We start from the raw sequence: 20360 nt of genomic DNA on the forward strand, positions 1-20360 counted from the left end.
GCGATAAGAAACCCCCCGGTCACTCCAGCCCCGGTGTCTGCGTGTGCTCCCAAGTGGAGAAATCCAGGGGGGTTCTCTGGGGCGGGGCGCTGGCCGGGGGGAATTACCACCAGCCCCCAGCTCTGCGCCGACTCCCCAGAAATAAATCCCTCTGCTCGGGGATCGCTGTATCCCACCAGGAAGCACAAAAGCCACCGCCTGAGTTCAGCCGCACAGGTTGGAGTCACGTGTTAATTAACGGGACACACACTTAACGAAGGGAGAGATGAGCAGGGAGAGAGAAACATCCTGAGAGCAAACGGAGTGAAACACCACACGGGGGTCACAGCTTGTGCCGCACAACCAACACCCCCAGCACGTCGTACCGAGACTGTCCAGCACTTTGCTCGGCGCTGGCTCTTGTTAACGCCCTCGCGGACTAACGAGCCTTTACACTCCCTCTGGGCTCAGGGGAGCTCCCTGGGTTCCCAGGCAGGCAGCGGTTCTTAAACATCGCCTCTGCCCGCACCCACGAGTCCCCAGGGAGGTGCTGGGGCTCTGGGGCGGGATGGTCCCACGCGCTGGGTGAAGGAAGAGCCACGTTGTCCATGTACCCGAGGCACCTGCCGGCAAATCTCCTCCAAATTTACTCCCGTGTGCAGGCACTCAGGTTTAGATCAGAGAGAGGCTCACGCAGCCCCTCACCCCCACACACACCTTGCTGGGGCATTAGCACCCCCAGACATCTCTCAAGTTCCCCTCCAGCATCGCCCGGCTCATGGGACGAGACCAGAGGGCTGGAAGTCCCTACCCAGGGAGGCCACAGGCCCCTGATTTGGGGGCCCATCGCCCCCAGAGAAGCTCCCTGGCCCACGGGCACCTCCTCCAAGGGGGCCTCTGGTGGACAAGACACCCGGTGCCCACGCTGAATGACTGCCCGCAGAACAGGCACGGGTGGGAGCTCTCCTGTGCGGGGAGACAGTCGTGCGTGGCGAGGTGGGAGCTGCTCAGGAAGGGTGAAGCTCTCCCCACCCTCCAGGCACTTGTACGGTCTCTCTCCCTTCTGGGCCCTGTGCTGGGAGATGAGGCTGGAGAAGTCCTTGCAGGTCTTCCCGCCATCTGGGCCCTTGTGGGGTCGTTCTCCCGGGTGATTTCTTTGGTGACGTCTCCTGCTGTTACTCCCGCGGAAGATCTTCCCACCCTCGGGGCAGTTAGAGGTCCCCCGCGTGGCGCGGGCCACCGGCTTGCTGGTGGCTGGGTGGGTGTTCTTCACGCCCTCCCCTTGTCCCGGCGGTGTCTGCTCCTCCTTGCTCTCCAACTCCTCCTCCAGCACCGGGGGTGCTTGTCCTGGCTCCAGCTGGGGGCTCGGTGCCTGCAGGAGAGAAATCCATTGCACTCAGCCATCGCCACCCACAGCTCCCCCAGGGCCTGCGACATCTCACGCTAAACCCCCCCGGGAGGACTCACCCTGGTGAAGGGCTGCCTGATGACTCCTGAGTTGACACTTTATCCGGAATTTCTTGTCACAGTGCGAGCAGGCGAACATTCTTTCTTGTGTGTGGATGCGTTGGTGTCTGACGACTTTTGAGCTAGAGTAGAAGCGTTTCCCACATGTGGCGCAGGAGTAGGGCTTCGCCTCGGTGTGTGTCCTCCGGTGAATCTGGAGGTAGCAGCTATCCCTGAAGCTCTTCCCACACTCCTGGCACTTGAAGGGCTTCTCTCCCGTGTGGGTCCGTTGGTGACGGGTCACATAGTGCTGACTGCTGAAGAATTTCCCACACTGCTCACACTTGTACTCCTTCCTTCTGGAGCTACTCTGTGGTTGGCTTGTAACTTTCTGAAGGTTTTCACCATTTTTACTGCTGGAAGAGCATTTCTGGGGTTCCCCCGTTCCACGGCTCCCTTGCGTATCCCGGGGCTGCTGTTGGCCATCGTGCTCCACGGCCACCGCGGGGCTCTGGGGCTCCTCTTGGGGCCCTTGCAGCATCCCCCTCTGCTCTGCCCTGGGCTGGCACTGCTCCTCCTTCTGCTCGGCTGTCCCAGCGCCTGGGGGGGACCAAAGGGGCTCAGCTGGGGGCTCTTAAGGCACATGAAGAGCACCCACCTCCTCCAGCAGCTCCCACCCAGACCAGTATCCCCCAGTACGGTGCTGCCAGATGCTGGAGACCTTTTAGCATCAGTGAGTGTATAAAGACACGGGGGCAATGTGTGTGTGTGTGTGTGTGTGTGTGTGCTCACGTTTGTCCCCTCCTACCAATATGCCTCAGTCTCCCACATCCTTCCCCTTCCTGCTCCTCCTCCTCCAACTCTCCCACTTCCTCACCGTGGACCAGCGCCCACCATTGCTCCCCACTTTCAGCCCCCAAAACTCCCCCCAACCCTGTGAGGGCCGGGGATGGAGATGGGGCAGGTCGGGATGGGGCAGGGTTGGGCTCTTGGCTGCTCCCACCCACTGGGGGTGAAACTGGGAAGGAGAAAAGAAGATAAAATCAAGAAAACCCATGGGTTGAGATGAAAAATATTTCTGGAGGAGGAGAGAGATAAGACAGGAAAAGTGCAAAGGCCATCACTGACCCCTGCCCATAGGCTGATGGATGCCCAGCCAGGTCCTGACCAAAAATCTGGCCAATCCCCAACCCCAAACCCCCTCCTCTCCATTTTATTGCTGAGCAGGATGTACTTCAGGACTAACACTCCCCCAAGGACTCACCTTTGTGGATGTATCGCAGATGACTCTTGACATGAGACTTCGTCCGGAAGCTCTTCCCGCACTGGGGGCAGGGGAACGGTCTCTCTCCGGTGTGGATGCGTTGGTGTTGGATGACTTCTGTCTTACAGGAGAAGTATTTCCCACACGTGGTGCAGGGAAAGGGCTTCTCCTTGCTACGTGCGTTCAGGTGACACCAGAGGTTCCATTTCCGTGTGAAGCCCTTCCCACAGTCCTGGCACTTGAAGGGCTTCTCACCCCTGTGGATCCATTGGTGACGTCTCAGATTGTTCCTAGACTTGTAGACCTTCTCACAGTGCTCACACTTGTGGACCTTCTTTCTGGACCTACTCAGGGGTTGGGCTGTACCTTTCTGAAAATTATCACCATTTTCAACTGTAAAAGAGCTTTTCTGGGGTTCCCCCGTTCCGCGGCTCCCTTGCGTATCCCGGGGCTGCTGTTGGCCATCGTGCTCCACGGCCACCGCGGGGCTCTGGGGCTCCTCTTGGGGCCCTTGCAGCATCCCCCTCTGCTCTGCCCTGGGCTGGCACTGCTCCTCCTTCTGCTCGGCTGTCCCAGCGCCTGGGGGGGACCAAAGGGGCTCAGCTGGGGGCTCTTAAGGCACATGAAGAGCACCCACCTCCTCCAGCAGCTCCCGCCCAGACCAGTATCACCCAGTACGGTGCTGCCAGATGCTGGAGCCCTTGTACCATTGGTGTGTGTGTGAAGGCACAGGGGCTCTCTGTGTGTGTGTGTGTGTGTGTGTGTCCCCTCCTACCAATACTCCTCATTCTCCCTCATCATTCCTCTTCCTGCTCCTCCTCCACCCTGAAATCTCCCTCTTCTTCACCGTGGAAAAAGTGCCCACCATTGCTCCCCACTTTCACCCCCTCAAAACTCCCCCCATCCCTGGGAGGGCCGGGGATGGAGATGGGTCAGGTTGGGAGGGGGCAGGGTCGGGCTCTTGGCTGCTCCCACTCTCGGGGGTGAACCCAGGAAGGGGAAAGAAGAGGAAGAGTGAGAAAACCCGTGCGTTGAGATGAAAAATATTTCAGTAAGAAGAGGGAAATAGACAGGAAAAGTGCAAAGGCCCTCACTGACCCCACCAATAGGGAGATGGATGCCCAGCCAGGTCCTGACCAAAATCTGGCCCATCCCCTACCCCAAACCCCCTCCTCTCCATTTTATTGCTGAGCAGGATGTGATATGGGGTTAAGGCTCCACCGAGGACTCACCATTGTGGACGGATTCCTGATGACTCGTGAGATCAGACTTTACCAAGAAGCTCTTCCCGCACTGGGGGCAGGGGAACGGTTTCTCTCCCGTGTGGATGCGTTGGTGTTTGATGAGGTTCGTCCTACAGGAGAAGTGTTTCTCGCATGTGGTGCAGGGAAAGGGCTTCTCCTTGGTGTGTGTCCTCTGGTGGCACTGGAGGTTCCATCTCCGTGTGAAGCCCTTCCCGCAGTCCTGGCACATAAAGGGCTTCTCACCCCTGTGGATCCGTTGGTGACAACTCAGATTGGTCCCAGACTTGAAGAACTTCCCACACTCCTCACACTTGTACTGCTCTTTCTCTCTGAAAACGCTCTGTGGTTGGGTTGTGTCTTCTTGAGGGTCTTCACCGTACGTCCCTTTGAAAGAGCATTTTCGGGGTTCCCCCGTTCCGCGGCTCCCTGGCGTATCCCGGGGCTGCTGTTGGCCATCGTGCTCCACGGCCACCGCGGGGCTCTGGGGCTCCTCTTGGGGCCCTTGCAGCATCCCCCTCTGCTCTGCCCTGGGCTGGCACTGCTCCTCCTTCTGCTCGGCTGTCCCAGCGCCTGGGGGGGACCAAAGGGGCTCAGCTGGGGGCTCTTAAGGCACATGAAGAGCACCCACCTCCTCCAGCAGCTCCCACCCAGACCAGTATCACCCAGTACAGTGCTGCCAGCTGCTGGAGTCCTTGTGCCATCGGTGTGTGTGTAAAGACACGGGGGCTCTGTGTGTGTGTGTGTGTGTGTGTGTGTGTGTGCTCACGTGTGTCCCTTCCTACCAATATGCCTCAGTCTCCCACATCCTTCCCCTTCCTGCCCCTCCTCCTCCAACTCACCCAGTTCCTCACTGTGGATCAGCTCCCGCCATTGCTCCCCACTTTCAGCCTCCAAAACTCCCCCCAGCCCTGTGAAGGCCGGGGATGGAGATGGGGCAGGTCGGGATGGGGCAGGGCTGGGCTCTTGGCTGCTCCCACCCTCTGTTGGTGAACCTGGGAATGGGAAAACTTGATGAAAAGTGAGAAAATCCTGTCGATGGAGATAAAATAATTCAATAGGAGGGGACAGATAGACAGGAAAATTGCAAAGGCCCTCACTGACCCCACCCATGGGGAGATGGATGCCCAGCCAGGTCCTGACCAAAATCTGGAAACCCCCACCCTCCAACCCCCTCCTCTCCATTTTATTGCTGAGCACAATGTACTCCAGGATTAAGGCTCCACGGAGGACTCACCATTGTGGGTGGATTCCTGATGACTCCTGAGATCAGACTTTACCCAGAAGCTCTTCCCGCACTGGGGGCAGGGGAACGGTCTCTCCCCCTTATGGATGAGTTGGTGGGTGATGAGGTTCGTCCTACAGGAGAAACGTTTCCCACACGTGGGGCAGGGAAAGGGCTTCTCCTTGGTGTGTCTCTTCTGGTGGCACTGGAGGCTCCATCTCCGTGTGAAGCCCCTCCCGCAGTCCTGGCACATAAAGGGCTTCTCACCCCTGTGGATCCGTTGGTGACAACTCAGATTGGTCCCAGACTTGAAGAACTTCCCACACTCCTCACACTTGTACTGCTCCTTCTCTCCGAAAATGCTCCGTGGTTGGGTTGTGTCTTCTTGAGGGTCTTCACCGTACGTCCCTTTGAAAGAGCATTTTCGGGGTTCCCTCGTTCCGCGGCTCCCTTGCGTATCCCGGGGCTGCTGTTGGCCATCGTGCTCCACGGCCACCGCGGGGCTCTGGGGCTCCTCTTGGGGCCCTTGCAGCATCCCCCTCTGCTCTGCCCTGGGCTGGCACTGCTCCTCCTTCTGCTCGGCTGTCCCAGCGCCTGGGGGGGACCAAAGGGGCTCAGCTGGGGGCTCTTAAGGCACATGAAGAGCACCCACCTCCTCCAGCAGCTCCCGCCCAGACCAGTATCACCCAGTACGGTGCTGCCAGCTGCTGCAGCCCTTGTGCCATTGGTGTGTGTGTAAACACACGGGGGCTCTGTGTGTGTGTGTGTGTGCGCACATGGGTGTGCACATGCAGGTGTGGGGCTGTGCACAAGCCTGTGAGGACATGGGGGTGCCCGTGCAGAGTTACCCATAGCTCTGTGTGTGTGTGTGTGTGTGTGTGTCCTCCTACCAATCCACCTCTTTCTCCCTCATCCATCCTCTTCCTGCTCCTCCTACTCCACCTCCAACACTCCCTCTTATTCTCCGTGGAACATCACCCACCATTGCTCCCCACTTTCAGCCCCCAAAACTCCCCCCAACCCTGTGAATGCTGGGGATGGAGATGGGGCCGGTCAGGATGGGGCAGGGCTGGGCTGCTCTTACCTGCTGGGGGTGGAACTGCGAAGGGGAAAAGATGATGAAAAGTGGGAAAATCCTGTGAGCTGAGGTAAAACTAGTTTAATAAGAGGAGACAGATAGACAGGAAAAATTCAAAGGCCCTCACTGACCCCACCCATGGGGAGATGGATGCCCAGCCAGGTCCTGACCAAAACCTGGAAACCCCCACCCTCCAACCCCCTCCTCTCCATTTTATTGCTGAGCACAATGTACTCCAGGATTAAGGCTCCACCAAGGACTCACCATTGTGGGTGGATTCCTGATGACTCCCGAGATGAGACTTTACCCAGAAGCTCTTCCCGCACTGGGGGCAGGGGAACGGTCTCTTTCCCTTATGGATGAGTTGGTGGGTGATGAGGTTCGTCCTACAGGAGAAACGTTTCCCACACGTGGTGCAGGGAAAGGGCTTCTCCTTGGTGTGTGTCTTCTGGTGGCACTGGAGGTTCCATCTCCGTGTGAAGCCCTTCCCGCAGTCCTGGCACATAAAGGGCTTCTCACCCCTGTGGATCCGTTGGTGACAACTCAGATTGGTCCCAGACTTGAAGAACTTCCCACACTCCTCACACTTGTACTGCTCCTTCTCTCCGAAAACGCTCCGTGGTTGGGTTGTGTCTTCTGGAATGTCTTCACCACACGTCCCTTTGAAAGAGCTTTTTTGGGGTTCCCCCGTTCCGCGGTTCCCTTGCGTATCCCGGGGCTGCTGTTGGCCATCGTGCTCCACGGCCACCGCGGGGCTCTGGGGCTCCTCTTGGGGCCCTTGCAGCATCCCCCTCTGCTCTGCCCTGGGCTGGCACTGCTCCTCCTTCTGCTCGGCTGTCCCAGCGCCTGGGGGGGACCAAAGGGGCTCAGCTGGGGGCTCTTAAGGCACATGAAGAGCACCCACCTCCTCCAGCAGCTCCCATTCAGACCAGTATCACCCAGTATGGTGCTGCCAGCTGTTGGAGACCTTGTACCATCGGTGGGTGTGTAAAGACATGGAGGCTCTGTGTGTGTGTGTTACTGATACTGATACTTGTCATCCTCCTTCATCCTTCCTCTTTCTGCTACTCCTCCATCCATCCCCCTTCTTCCCCCTGGACCAGCACCCACCAATGGTCCCCAGTCTCATCCCCATCCCACACTCCCCTGACCAATGGAGGGCCAGGAATGGGACGGGTCATGTCAGGACGGGGCTGAGTTGACCTGTTGGCTGCTCCCACACGCTGTGAGGGTACTTGGAAAGGGTAAAAAACAAAAAGAAAAACGAAAAAAAGAAAAGAAAAAAACGGAAAAGCAAGAAAACCTGTGGTTGGAAGTTAAAATAGTTCAGTAGCAGGAGACAGAGGAAAAAATAGAAAGGTCACCACTCCCCCCCACCCATGGGTTGATGGATGCTCAGCCCGTTCCTGACCAAAATCTGTCCAACCCCCGCCCCCAAACCCCCCTCCTCTGCGTTTTTTTGCTGCTCACGATGTGATACTGAATTAAGACCCCACCCAGCACTCACCATTCTGGCGGGCTTGCTGATGCCTCCAGAGGTAGACGTGGTAACTGTGCTGGAACGTCATCTCGCAGTGCAACAAGTCGTAGAGTCTCTCCCGCGTGTGGGCGCGTTGGTGGATGATGAGGTCAGCTCGCAGGAAAAAACGTTTTCCACACGTGGCGCAGCAGAATCGATTCTCCTTGGCGTGTATTTTCTGGTGAGAGAGGAGGTTCCATTTCCGCCTGTAGCTCTTCCCACAGACCTGGCACTTGAAGGCCTTCTTTCCCGTGTGGATCTCTTGGTGGCGTTTCATGGTGGTCCTGCAGGTGAAGACCTTCCCACATTCCTCACACTTTTTCTCCTTCCCTCTGGAGCTACGCTGAGGTGGGGTTGAAGGTACTCCAACGTCATCAGCACACGTCCCTTGGAAAGAGCATTTCTGGGGTTGTATCGGTACCTCATCCTTCCTCTTCCTCCTCCATTCCTCCTCCTCCTCGCCCATCCCTCCCTCTCCTTCACCTCGGACCAGCAACCACACTTGACCCCCACTATCACACCCAACCCCTCGAGAGATGGGATGGAGATGGGGCAGGTTGGGATGGGGCAGGGTTGGGCTGTGGGCTGCTCCTACCCACTGTCGGTGAACCCAGGAAGTGGAAAAAAAAAAAGAGGAAAAATCTGTGGTGGGAGGTAATTCAATATTAGGAGACAGAGGAAAAACGCAAAGGCCGTCACCACTCCCCCCCACCCATGGGTTGATGGATCCTCAGCCATTCCTGACCAAAATCTGGCCAACCCCCACCCCCAAACCCCCCCTCCTCTCCATTTTATTGCTGAGCAGGATGTAATATACAGGGTTAAACCCCTCTGAAGACTCACCACTGAGGATGGCTCTCTGATGCTTCCAGAGGTAGAGGTGATAACTCTGCTGGAAACTCATCTCACAGTGCAACAAGGCGAAGAGTCTATCCCTCATGTGGTTGCGCTGGTGTTTGATGAGGTCAGATCGAAAGGAAAAGTATTTCCTACACGTGGTGCAGAAAAATTGCTTCCCCTTGGTGTGTATCTTCTCGTGACACGTGAGGTTCCATTTCTGTGTGAAGCTCTTCCCGCAAACCCGACACTTGAAGGGCTTCTCGCCCGTGTGGATCCGTCGGTGACGGCCCAGGTTGCCCGCATGATTGAAGACCTTCCCACAGTGATCACACCTGTACTTCTTCCTGGAGCAACTCTGTGGCTGGGCTGTGTCTTCTTGAGGGTCTTCACCACACGTCCCTTTGAAAGAGCATTTTCGGGGTCTCCTCGTTCCGCGGCTCCCTTGCGTATCCCGGGGCTGCTGTTGGCCATCGTGCTCCACGGCCACCGCGGGGCTCTGGGGCTCCTCTTGGGGCCCTTGCAGCATCCCCCTCTGCTCTGCCCTGGGCTGGCACTGCTCCTCCTTCTGCTCGGCTGTCCCAGCGCCTGGGGGGGACCAAAGGGGCTCAGCTGGGGGCTCTTAAGGCACATGAAGAGCACCCACCTCCTCCAGCAGCTCCCACCCAGACCAGTATCACCCAGTACGGTGCTGCCAGCTGCTGGAGCCTTCCACCATCAGTGAGTGTGTAAAGGCACAGGGGCTCTGTGTGCGTGTGTCCCCTGTTACCGATACTCCTCATCCTCCTTCATTCTTCCTCTTCCTGCTTGTCCTCCTCCTCCACCCCTCCTGTTTCTTAACCCTGCACCAGAGCCCACCCGTTGTTCCCACTTTCAGGCACCAAAACTCCCCCCACCCCTGGGAGGGCCGGGGATGGAGATGGGGCAGGTCAGGATGGGGCAGGGTTGGGCTCTTGGCTGCTCACACCTGCTGGGGGTGAAACTGGGAAGTGGAATAGAAGAGTAAATATGAGAACACACACGGGTGGAGGTAAAAATGCTTCAACAGCAGGAGACAGACAGGAAATATGCAAAGATCATCACTCACCCCTGCCCATAGGCTGATGGATGCCCAGCCAGGTCCTGACCAAAATCTGGAAACCCCCACCCTCCAACCCCCTCCTCTCCATTTTATTGCTGAGCACAATGTACTCCAGGATTAAGGCTCCACCGAGGACTCACCATTGTGGGTGGATTCCTGATGACTCCTGAGATGAGACTTTACCCAGAAGCTCTTCCCGCACTGGGGGCAGGGGAACGGTCTCTTCCCCTTATGGATGAGTTGGTGGGTGATGAGTTGGTTCTTACAGGAGAAGCGATTCCCGCACGTGACGCAGGGAAAGGGCTTCTTGTGGGCGTGTGCCTTCTGGTGAAACAGGAGGTTTCCTTTCAGTCTGAAGCCCTTCCCACAGTCCCGGCACTTGAAGGGCTTCTCACCCCTGTGGATCCATTGGTGACGGCCCAGGTTACTCTCAGATGTGAAGACCTTCCCACAATCTTCACACTTGTACTCCTTCGCCCTGGAGATACTCGGTGGTTGGGTTGTGGCTTCCTGAGGGTCTTCACCACACGTCCCTTTGAAAGAGCATTTTCGGGGTTCCCCCGTTCCGCGGCTCCCTTGCGTATCCCGGGGCTGCTGTTGGCCATCGTGCTCCACGGCCACCGCGGGGCTCTGGGGCTCCTCTTGGGGCCCTTGCAGCATCCCCCTCTGCTCTGCCCTGGGCTGGCACTGCTCCTCCTTCTGCTCGGCTGTCCCAGCGCCTGGGGGGGACCAAAGGGGCTCAGCTGGGGGCTCTTAAGGCACATGAAGAACACCCACCTACTCCAGCAGCTCCCGCCCAGACCAGTATCACCCAGTACGGTGCTGCCAGCTGCTGGAGCCCTTGTACCACGGGTGAGTAAGTAAAGGCACAGGGACTCTTCACCGTGGGCCAGTGCCCACCCTTCCTCCCCACTTCTAATTCCTGAAAACTCCACCCCATGCTGGAATGGCTGGGGATGGGGATGGGGCAGGTGGGGATGGGGCAGGGTTGGGCTCTTGGCTGCTCCGACCCACTGGGGGTGAACCCAGGAAGGGAAAAAGAAGATAGAAGCAAGAAAACCCGTGGGGCTGAGATGAAAAATATTTCAGTAGGAGGAGAGAGATAGCCAGGAAAAATGCAAAGGCCCTCACTCCCCCCCACCCATGGGTTGATGGATGCCCAGCCAGGTCCTGACCAAAACCTGGCCAACCCCCACCCCTAAACCCCCTCCTCTGCATTTTATTGCTGAGCAGGGTGTGATACGTGGATTATGCCCAATGCCACCCCCTGAGGACTCACGGTTGTGGACGAGTAAATGGTGCCTCACGAGGTGAGTGTGCTGGCGGAAGCTCTTCCTGCAGGCTGAGCACGTGTACGGTTTTTCTCCTGTGTGGATGCGTTGGTGCCTGCTCAAGTCCGAGACAAAGGAGAAGCATTTCCCACACGTGGGGCAGGGAAAGGGCTTATACATTTGTGTTCTCCGGTGACACAGGAGTTTCCAGTTATCCCATAACTTCTTCCCACAACCCTGGAAATTGTGGGGGCTCAATCCTGTGTTCATTTTTTGGTGACGTCTCAGGCTGCTCCTCCAAGTGAAGACCTTCCCACACTGCTCACACTTGTACTTCCTCCTTCTGGAGCGACTCCGTGGTTGGGTTGTGGCTCCTTGAGTCTGTTCACCGTACGTCCCTTTGAAAGAGCATTTTCGGGGTTCCCCCGTTCCGCGGCTCCCTTGCGTATCCCGGGGCTGCTGTTGGCCATCGTGCTCCACGGCCACCGCGGGGCTCTGGGGCTCCTCTTGGGGCCCTTGCAGCATCCCCCTCTGCTCTGCCCTGGGCTGGCACTGCTCCTCCTTCTGCTCGGCTGTCCCAGCGCCTGGGGGGGACCAAAGGGGCTCAGCTGGGGGCTCTTAAGGCACATGAAGAGCACCCACCTCCTGCACGGCTCTGCCTGCTCGGCTCCCTCCCTTCCCTTCTCCACTTTTCTCTCCAATTTCATTCCCCCAGAACTCCCCCATACCCGGGGATGGAGATGGGGCAGGGCTGGGCTGCTCTCACCTTCTGGGGGTGAAACTGGGAAGGGGAAAAGATGATGAAACGTGGGAAAATCCTCTGGGTGGAGGTAAAAATATTTCAATAGGAGTGGACAGATAGACAAGCAAAATGCAAAGGCCCTCACTAATCTCACCCATGGGGAGATGGATGCCCAGCCAAGTCCTGACCAAAATCTGGAACCCCCCACCCTCCAACACCCTCCTCTCCATTTTATTGCTGAGCACAATGTACTCCAGGATTAAGGCTCCACCAAGGACTCACCATTGTGGGTGGATTCCTGATGACTCCTGAGATGAGACTTTACCCAGAAGCTCTTCCCGCACTGGGGGCAAAGGAACCGTCTCACTCTCTTATGGATGAGTTGGTGGGTGATGAGGTTCTTCTTACAGGAGAAGCGTTTCCCACACGTGGGGCAGGGAAAGGGCTTCTCCTTGGTGTGTGTCCTCTGGTGACATAGGAGGCTCCATCTCCGTGTGAAGCCCCTCCCACAGTCCTGGCACTTGAAAGGCTTCTCACCCCTGTGGATGCATTGGTGACGCCTTATATTGCTCCCAGAGTTAAAGACCTTCCCACAGTGCTCACACTTGTGCTCCTCCTTCTCTCTGGAGCTGATCGGTGGTTGGGTTGTGTCTTCTGGAATGTCATCACCACATGTCCCTTCGTAAGAGCATTTTTCAGGTTCCCTCGTAACGCGGCTCCCTTGCGTATCCCGGGGCTGCTGTTGGCCATCGTGCTCCACGGCCACCGCGGGGCTCTGGGGCTCCTCTTGGGGCCCTTGCAGCATCCCCCTCTGCTCTGCCCTGGGCTGGCACTGCTCCTCCTTCTGCTCGGCTGTCCCAGCGCCTGGGGGGGACCAAAGGGGCTCAGCTGGGGGCTCTTAAGGCACATGAAGAGCACCCACCTCCTGCATGGCTCTGCCTGCTCGGCTCCCTCCCTTCCCTTCTCCTCCTCCTCACACCCCCCATCGTCTTTCCCCTTAGCGCTGTGTTGGGCTTCGAGCCCCGACAGCACCTGAGCCCCACCCAGACCCTCCCTCGCCCCTTCCTCCTCAGGGGGAGGACTCCTCACACTCCTCCCCTGCTCCGCCCTGGGCTCCCTCCCACGGGAGACAGTCCTCCACGATCTTCCTCCCACCTGGGTCCCTCCCAGGGGCTCTGGGGGGGCATCTGCTCCCCCGTGGGGCTCCACGGGTGCAGGGCACTCTCTGCTCAGGGCACCTCCCGCCTCCTGCCGGCCTTCCTCTCCCTCCCTGTTAGCAGAGGTATTTCCCTCCACCTTCCTCTTCCTCATCCCTTCAGATTCACCTTCTTAAACACCTTATCTCAGGGGCATGGCCGCACATTGATTAATGCCTCGGCCTTTTCCAGGGGCGGATCCTAATTGGAGCAGGGGGAAGCACTGAGCATCTTCTCCCAGGAGCCCCCTCTGTACGCCCTCCCTTGGTCCCAGCCCCTCCACACACAAACCAGCACAACAGGGTGCAGCCGGGTGGGTGCTGAGCCCCGGACAGGGGGTGCTGAGCACCCCGAGAGGCGGCAGCAGGTCCCCTGCCTGTGGTTCACAAGTCCATAAGGAGATGGGACAAGTGTACAAGTGTCCATGTGTCCTCTTCTTACTTGTGCTCATCTCCCATCCCTTCCGCTACTCCATAGTTACTCCTGCTCCACCCCTGTACCTCCTCCTCCTCCTCCTCCATCCCTCCACCTTCTTACACCTGGACCAGTGTCCATCCTTGGTGTCCAGTGTCACCCCCCCAAAACTCCACCCAACTCTGGGAGGGTCAGGGATGGAGATGGGGCAGGTCGGGATGGGGCAGGGTTGGGCTCTTGGCTGCTCCCACCCTCTGGGGGTGAACCCGGGAAGGGGAAAAGAAGAGGAAAATCGAGAATATCAGTGGATGGAGGTAAAAATATTTCAATAGGAGACAGAGGAAAAATCCAAAGGCCATCAGTGACCCTCACCCACGGGGAGATGGATGCTCAGCCAGTCCCTGAGCAAAATGTGGCCAAGGCCCACCCCCAAACTCCCTTCCCTGCATTTTATGGTTGAGCACAGCGTGATAGAGGATTAAGCCTCCACTGAAAACTCACGATTGTGGACGAATGCCTGATGCATCCTGAGGTGAGCCTTCCGCCAGAATCTCTTCCCACAGAGCGAGCAGGGGTGCAGTCTCACTCCTGTGTGAATTTGTTCATGGCTAGCAAGGTTTGACCTAAAGGAGAATCGTATCCCACACGTGGTGCAGAGAAAGGGCTGCTCCTTGGTGTGTGTCCTCTGGTGATTCCGGAGGTGGTCTTTCTGTCTGAAGCTCTTCCCACAATCCTGGCACTTGTAGGGCTTCTCTCCAGTGTGGATCCATCGATGACAGGTCAGGGCACTCTCACGACTGAAGACCTTCCTACACTGCTCACACTTGTGCTCCTTCTTTCTGGAGATACTCAGTGGTTGGGTTGTGGCTTCTTGAGGATCTTCACCACACGTCCCTTTGAAAGAGCATTTTCGGGGTTCCCTCGTTCCGCGGCTCCCTTGCGTATCCCGGGGCTGCTGTTGGCCATCGTGCTCCACGGCCACCGCGGGGCTCTGGGGCTCCTCTTGGGGCCCTTGCAGCATCCCCCTCTGCTCTGCCCTGGGCTGGCACTGCTCCTCCTTCTGCTCGGCTGTCCCAGCGCCTGGGGGGGACCAAAGGGGCTCAGCTGGGGGCTCTTAAGGCACATGAAGAGCACCCACCTCCTGCGTGGCTCTGCCTGCTCGGCTCCCTCCCTTCCCTTCTCCTCCTCCTCACACCCCCAGGGCCTTGCCCATTAGCGCCGTGTTGGGCTTTGAGCCCCGGGGGCACCTGAGCCCCACCCAGACCCTCCCTCGCCCCTTCCTCCTCAGGGGGAGGACTCCTCACACTCCTCCCCTGCTCCGCCCTGGGCTCCCTCCCACGGGAGACAGTCCTCCACGATCTTCCTCCCACCTGGGTCCCTCCCAGGGGCTCTGGGGGGGCATCTGCTCCCCCGTGGGGCTCCACGGGTGCAGGGCACTCTCTGCTCAGGGCACCTCCCGCCTCCTGCCAGCCTTTCTCTCCCTCCCCGTTAGCAGAGGTATTTCCCTCCACCTTCCTCTTCCTCATCCCTTCAGATTCACCTTCTTAAACACCTTATCTCAGGGGCATGGCCGCACATTGATTAATGGCTCGGCCTTTTCCGGGGGCGGATCCTAATTGGAGCTGGGGGAAGCACTGAGCATCTTCTCCCAGGAGTCCCCTCTGTATGCCCTCCCTTGGTCCCAGCCCCTCCACACACAAACCAGCACAACAGGGTGCAGCCGGGTGGGTGCTGAGGCCCGGGCAGGGGGTGCTGAGCACCCCGAGAGGCGGCAGCAGGTCCCCTGCCTGTGGTTCACAAGTCCATAAGGAGATGGGACAAGTGTACAAGTGTCCATGTGTCCTCTTCTTACTTGTGCTCATCTCCCATCCCTTCCGCTACTCCACAGTTACTCCTGCTCCACCCCTGTACCTGCTCCTCCTCCATCCCTCCACCTTCTTACACCTGGACCAGTGTCCATCCTTGGTGTCCAGTGTCACCCCCCCAAAACTCCACCCAACTCTGGGAGGGTCAGGGATGGAGATGGGGCAGGTCAGGATGGGGCAGGGTTGGGCTCTTGGCTGCTCCCACCCTCTGGGGGTGAACCCGGGAATGGGAAATGAAGAGGAAAATCGAGAATATCAGTGGATGATGGTAAAAATATTTCAATAGGAGATAGACAGAGGAAAAATCCAAAGGCCATCAGTGACCCTCACCCACGGGGAGATGGATGCTCAGCCAGTCCCTGAGCAAAATATGGCTAAGGCCCACCCCCAAACTCCCTTCCCTGCATTTTATGGTTGAGCACAGCGTGATAGAGGATTAAGCCTCCACTGAAAACTCACGATTGTGGACAGATAGGTGATGGATCCTGAGGGTATACTTCCTCAAAAAGCTCTTCCCACAGAGCGAGCAGGGGTGCAGTCTCACTCCTGTGTGAATTTGTTGGTGGATATTGAGGTTTGACCTACACGAGAAGCGTTTCTCACACGTGGTGCAGGGAAAGGGCTGCTCCTTGGTGTGTGTCCTCTCGTGACACAGGAGGATCCATCTCCGTGTGAAGCCCTTCCCACAGTCCTGGCACTTGTAGGGCTTCTCTCCTGTGTGGATCCGTCGGTGACAGGTCAGGCTGCTCTCACGACTGAAGACCTTCCCACACTGCTCACACTTGTGCTCCTTTCTGGAGCGACTCCGTGATTTGGTTGTGGCTTCCTGAGGGTCCTCACCGTACGTCCCTTTGAAAGAGCATTTTCGGGGTTCCCCCGTTCCGCGGCTCCCTTGCGTATCCCGGGGCTGCTGTTGGCCATCGTGCTCCACGGCCACCGCGGGGCTCTGGGGCTCCTCTTGGGGCCCTTGCAGCATCCCCCTCTGCTCTGCCCTGGGCTGGCACTGCTCCTCCTTCTGCTCGGCTGTCCCAGCGCCTGGGGGGGACCAAAGGGGCTCAGCTGGGGGCTCTTAAGGCACATGAAGAGCACCCACCTCCTGCATGGCTCTGCCTGCTCGGCTCCCTCCCTTCTCTTCTCCTCCTCCTCACACCCCCAGGGCCTTTCCCCTTAGCCCAGTGTGGGGCTTTGAGCCCCGGGGGCACCTGAGCCCCACCCAGACCCTCCCTCGCCCCTTCCTCCTCAGAGGGAGGACTCCTCACACTCCTCCCCTGCTCCGCCCTGGGCTCCCTCCCACGGGAGACAGTCCTCCACGATCTTCCTCCCACCTGGGTCCCTCCCAGGGGCTCTGGGGGGGCATCTGCTCCCCCGTGGGGCTCCACGGGTGCAGGGCACTCTCTGCTCAGGGCACCTCCCGCTTCCTGCTGTCCTTCCTCACCCAGCTGGTTGCAGAGCTATTTCCCCCACCCCTCCTCCTCTTTTTCATACCCCCACATTCCCCTGTTTCAATCCCTCACCCCAGGGGTTCCAGTCACTGTAACTAATTAGCTGGACCTTGGCCAGGGGCGGGTCCGACCTGGAGCCGCGGGAGCTTTGAGCATCTTCTCGCAGGAGCCCCCCCTGTCCCCCCTCCGCCGCTCCCAGCCCCTCCACACCCAAACCAGCACAACAGGGTGCAGCCGGGTGGGTGCTGAGCCCCGGGCAGGGGGTGCTGAGCACCCCGAGAGGCGGCAGCAGGTCCCCTGCCTGCGGTGCACAAGTATGTAAGTAGGTGGGACAAGCGTACAAGTGCCCACGGCTCTGGGTGTCTGTCTGTGTCCGTGTATCCTCTCCTTCCTTGGGCTCATCTTCTCTGACTCCTCCTCGTCCATCCTTACTCTTCCTCCATGACTCTACCTCCCCACCTCCACCCCGCCATCATCTTCAACCTGGGCCCGCTCCAAACCCTGCTCTTCAATTTCACCCCCACAAAACTCCCCTCACCCCCCCGGGAGGGCCGGGGATGGAGATGGGGCAGGTCGGGATGGGGCAGGGTTGGGCTCTTGGCTGCTCCCACCCTCTGGGGGTGAACCCGGGAAGGGAAAGGTGAGAAAACCCATGAGTGGAGGGAAAAGTAATTTACCAGGAGGAGTCAGGAGGAGGCCATCACTCACCCCGCCCATGGGGACATGGATGCCCAGCCAGGTCCGGACCAAATTCTGATCAATCCCCACCCTTAAACGCTCTTCCCTGCATTTTATGGCCGAGAATGATGTGAGAAAGCAATAACGCTCCACTGAACACTCACCAGCATGAAGAGACCTCTGATGCCTCCTGAGGTTGTAACCCTGACGGAATCTCCTCTCACAGAGGGAGCAGGCGAAAGGTCTCACTTCCAGGTGGATGCGTCGGTGTTTGATGAGACTTGAGGACCAGGAGAAGCGTTTCCCACACGTGGGGCAGACGTAGGGCTGCTCCTTGGTGTGTGTCCTCTGGTGACTCAGGAGGGTCCATTTCTGTGCAAAGCTCTTCCCACATTCCTGGCACTTGTAGGGCTTCTCAGTCCTGTGGGACTCTTCGTGATGGCTCAGGTTGCTCTCATGAGTGAAGACCTTCCCACAGTCCTTACATTTGTACTCCTTCTCTCTGGAGCTGCTCTGTGGTTGGGTTGTGTCTTCTTGAGGGTCCTCACCGTACGTCCCTTTGAAAGAGCATTTTCGGGGTTCCCTCGTTCCGCGGCTCCCTTGCGTATCCCGGGGCTGCTGTTGGCCATCGTGCTCCACGGCCACCGCGGGGCTCTGGGGCTCCTCTTGGGGCCCTTGCAGCATCCCCCTCTGCTCTGCCCTGGGCTGGCACTGCTCCTCCTTCTGCTCGGCTGTCCCAGCGCCTGGGGGGGACCAAAGGGGCTCAGCTGGGGGCTCTTAAGGCACATGAAGAGCACCCACCTCCTGCATGGCTCTGCCTGCTCGGCTCCCTCCCTTCCCTTCTCCTCCTCCTCACACCCCCAGGGCCTTGCCCATTAGCACCGTGTTGGGCTTCGAGCCCCGAGGGCACCTGAGCCCCCCCCAGACCCTCCCTCGCCCCTTCCTCCTCAGGGGGAGGACTCCTCACACTCCTCCCCTGCTCCGCCCTGGGCTCCCTCCCACGGGAGACAGTCCTCCACGATCTTCCTCCCACCTGGGTCCCTCCCAGGGGCTCTGGGGGGGCATCTGCTCCCCCGTGGGGCTCCACGGGTGCAGGGCACTCTCTGCTCAGGGCACCTCCCGCCTCGGGTCGTCCTTCCTCTCCCTCGCTTGTTGTAGAGCTATTTCCCTCCCCCCCTCCCTCCCCCCACCCACCCTCCTCTTCCTCGTCCCCCAGTTTCACCTTCTTAAACACCTTGTCCCAGACCTGCAGCCGCTGTCGCCAATTGGCTCGGCCTTGGCCAGGGGCGGGTCCGACCTGGAGCCGGGGAAACTTTGAGCATCTTCTCCGAGGAGCCCCCCCGTACCGCCTTGCCCGCTCCCAGCCCCTGCACACCCAAACCAGCACAACAGGGTGCAGCCGGGTGGGTGCTGAGCCCCGGGCAGGGGGTGCTGAGCACCCCGAGAGGCGGCAGCAGGTCCCCTGGGGGCGCCGGGATGCGGATTCTCCATCCCTCAGGGAAATCCCTGCAGGGAAGGGGGGGTGTGCGGGCAGGATACACCCCCCGGCCCAGGATGACCCGGCTGTGCACAGGGGTGGAAGGAGATGCGGGTGGGGGCACACGTCTGCCCATCCGACCCCTCGCCCTCCCCTGCCTTTGTCCTCCCCAGCCCCCACCCTCCTCTTTTGCACCCCAGACCAGCCCCCGCCCTTCTTCCCACATTCACCCCCCCAAACCTCACCCCCCGGCAGCACCAGGGCTGGGATGTCTTCAGGAAATTCTCTGCTCTGCTCGTTCCCAGCTCGGGAATAGACCAATGCCAGGGTCAGGCGCGGCTGGAAGAGTGTTGGGACAAGAGAAGGGACCCGGGGGTAAGGGGGGGTCACCCCGGCTTTGCATAACCAAGGGATGTCTGGCTAACGACTCTGCCCTGGAGGGGGGAGAGAAGGGAGGGGAGGGGAACATCCTGCCCCCGAGGGCAGAGAGGCTGGAGGAGGCTCGGAGAAGCAGGACGCCCTCGGGCCAGGAATAGCTCTGGGGTCGGGTCCCCTCAGCCGCCTGCTTGCGTCCCCCCTCCCCATCTCCTGTGCACCCCCAAATCTCTCCACTCTGCAACAAACAGGACACAACTCTGAAACCCGGTGGGAGCAAAATCCAATTTATTTGACACAAACTTCAGAAAAAAAACCGTGTTTCTTCAATTTCCTGTAGGGGACGGACTCACCCCTGGGTCTGTGTGTATCCATCTACGTCTGCGTGCACCTACCTAAGGACAGGAGCATCCCATACCTCCATTTTGACTGCAGGGACCTGCATGGATTTTTCCTTCCTCCAAATTACCCGAGGCATTTTTATGCAGTTAATCCCATCACCAACGTCTCCTTCCTCATGATAAAATAGTCCCCGAGGAGCCCTGGGTGAGAGCGGCTCATCCCTCCACCATCAGAGTCCGGGATCGCTGTATCCCACCGGGAACCATAAAAGCCTCGGCCTTGGTGAGCGCCACCATTGAAGTTCATCCTCAGAGCTTGGAATCGGCAATAATTAACGCTACACGCTTTTAACGAAGGGAGAGATGAGCAGGGAGAGAGAAACATCCTGAGAGCAAACGGAGTGAAACACCACACGGGGGTCACAGCTTGTGCCGCACAACCAACACCCCCAGCACGTCGTACCGAGACTGTCCAGCACTTTGCTCGGCGCTGGCTCTTGTTAACGCCCTCGCGGACTAACGAGCCTTTACACTCCCTCTGGGCTCAGGGGAGCTCCCTGGGTTCCCAGGCAGGCAGCGGTTCTTAAACATCGCCTCTGCCCGCACCCACGAGTCCCCAGGGAGGTGCTGGGGCTCTGGGGCGGGATGGTCCCACGCAAAAACTCTCTGATCAATAGACACAAAAAGCACACATATGCATCAGATTTATTTGAAAAGGCAATCTTACAATAACGGCGTCTCAGAAATCATACACATAGTCTGAGTGTGTGTAGTAAAAATAGTGAGGGTCTTCTCCCCTCCTTACGGGTCCACATACTCTTCCTCACACTCTCCGTTAGTTGAAGTTTAGGTTTCTCGTGTCCACACATGGTCACAGAGTGACCTCACC

General features: G+C 58.7%; 3 protein-coding genes across 3 annotated transcripts; all 3 read right to left on the minus strand.

Annotated features, from left to right (window-relative positions):
• Positions 1–2666: 2666 nt before the first annotated feature.
• On the minus strand, positions 2667–4634 carry LOC141972551 (uncharacterized). The gene is made up of 3 exons (XM_074930444.1): positions 4562–4634; positions 3965–4317; positions 2667–2984 (listed from the first exon to the last, which is right to left on the minus strand). The coding sequence occupies exons 1-3, from the start codon at positions 4632–4634 to the stop codon at positions 2667–2669; spliced, it is 744 nt and encodes a 247-aa protein (XP_074786545.1).
• A 3732-nt stretch (positions 4635–8366) lies between these two features.
• LOC141972552 (uncharacterized) lies at positions 8367–13400 on the minus strand. The gene is made up of 5 exons (XM_074930445.1): positions 13321–13400; positions 11962–12312; positions 10950–11281; positions 9811–10203; positions 8367–9000 (listed from the first exon to the last, which is right to left on the minus strand). Exons 1-5 carry the CDS (start codon positions 13398–13400, stop codon positions 8483–8485), a joined length of 1674 nt encoding a protein of 557 aa, XP_074786546.1. The 3' UTR covers positions 8367–8482.
• Positions 13401–13771: 371 nt separating this feature from the next.
• LOC141972554 (uncharacterized) lies at positions 13772–20340 on the minus strand. Its single transcript, XM_074930446.1, has 5 exons — positions 20277–20340; positions 17439–17835; positions 15703–15952; positions 15656–15658; positions 13772–14128 (listed from the first exon to the last, which is right to left on the minus strand). Exons 1-5 carry the CDS (start codon positions 20338–20340, stop codon positions 13772–13774), a joined length of 1071 nt encoding a protein of 356 aa, XP_074786547.1.
• Between the last annotated feature and the right edge of the window lie 20 nt (positions 20341–20360).

The sequence above is a fragment of the Athene noctua genome, chromosome 34 (genome assembly GCF_965140245.1).
Source record: "Athene noctua chromosome 34, bAthNoc1.hap1.1, whole genome shotgun sequence".
NCBI classification, from domain to species: Eukaryota; Metazoa; Chordata; class Aves; order Strigiformes; family Strigidae; genus Athene; species Athene noctua.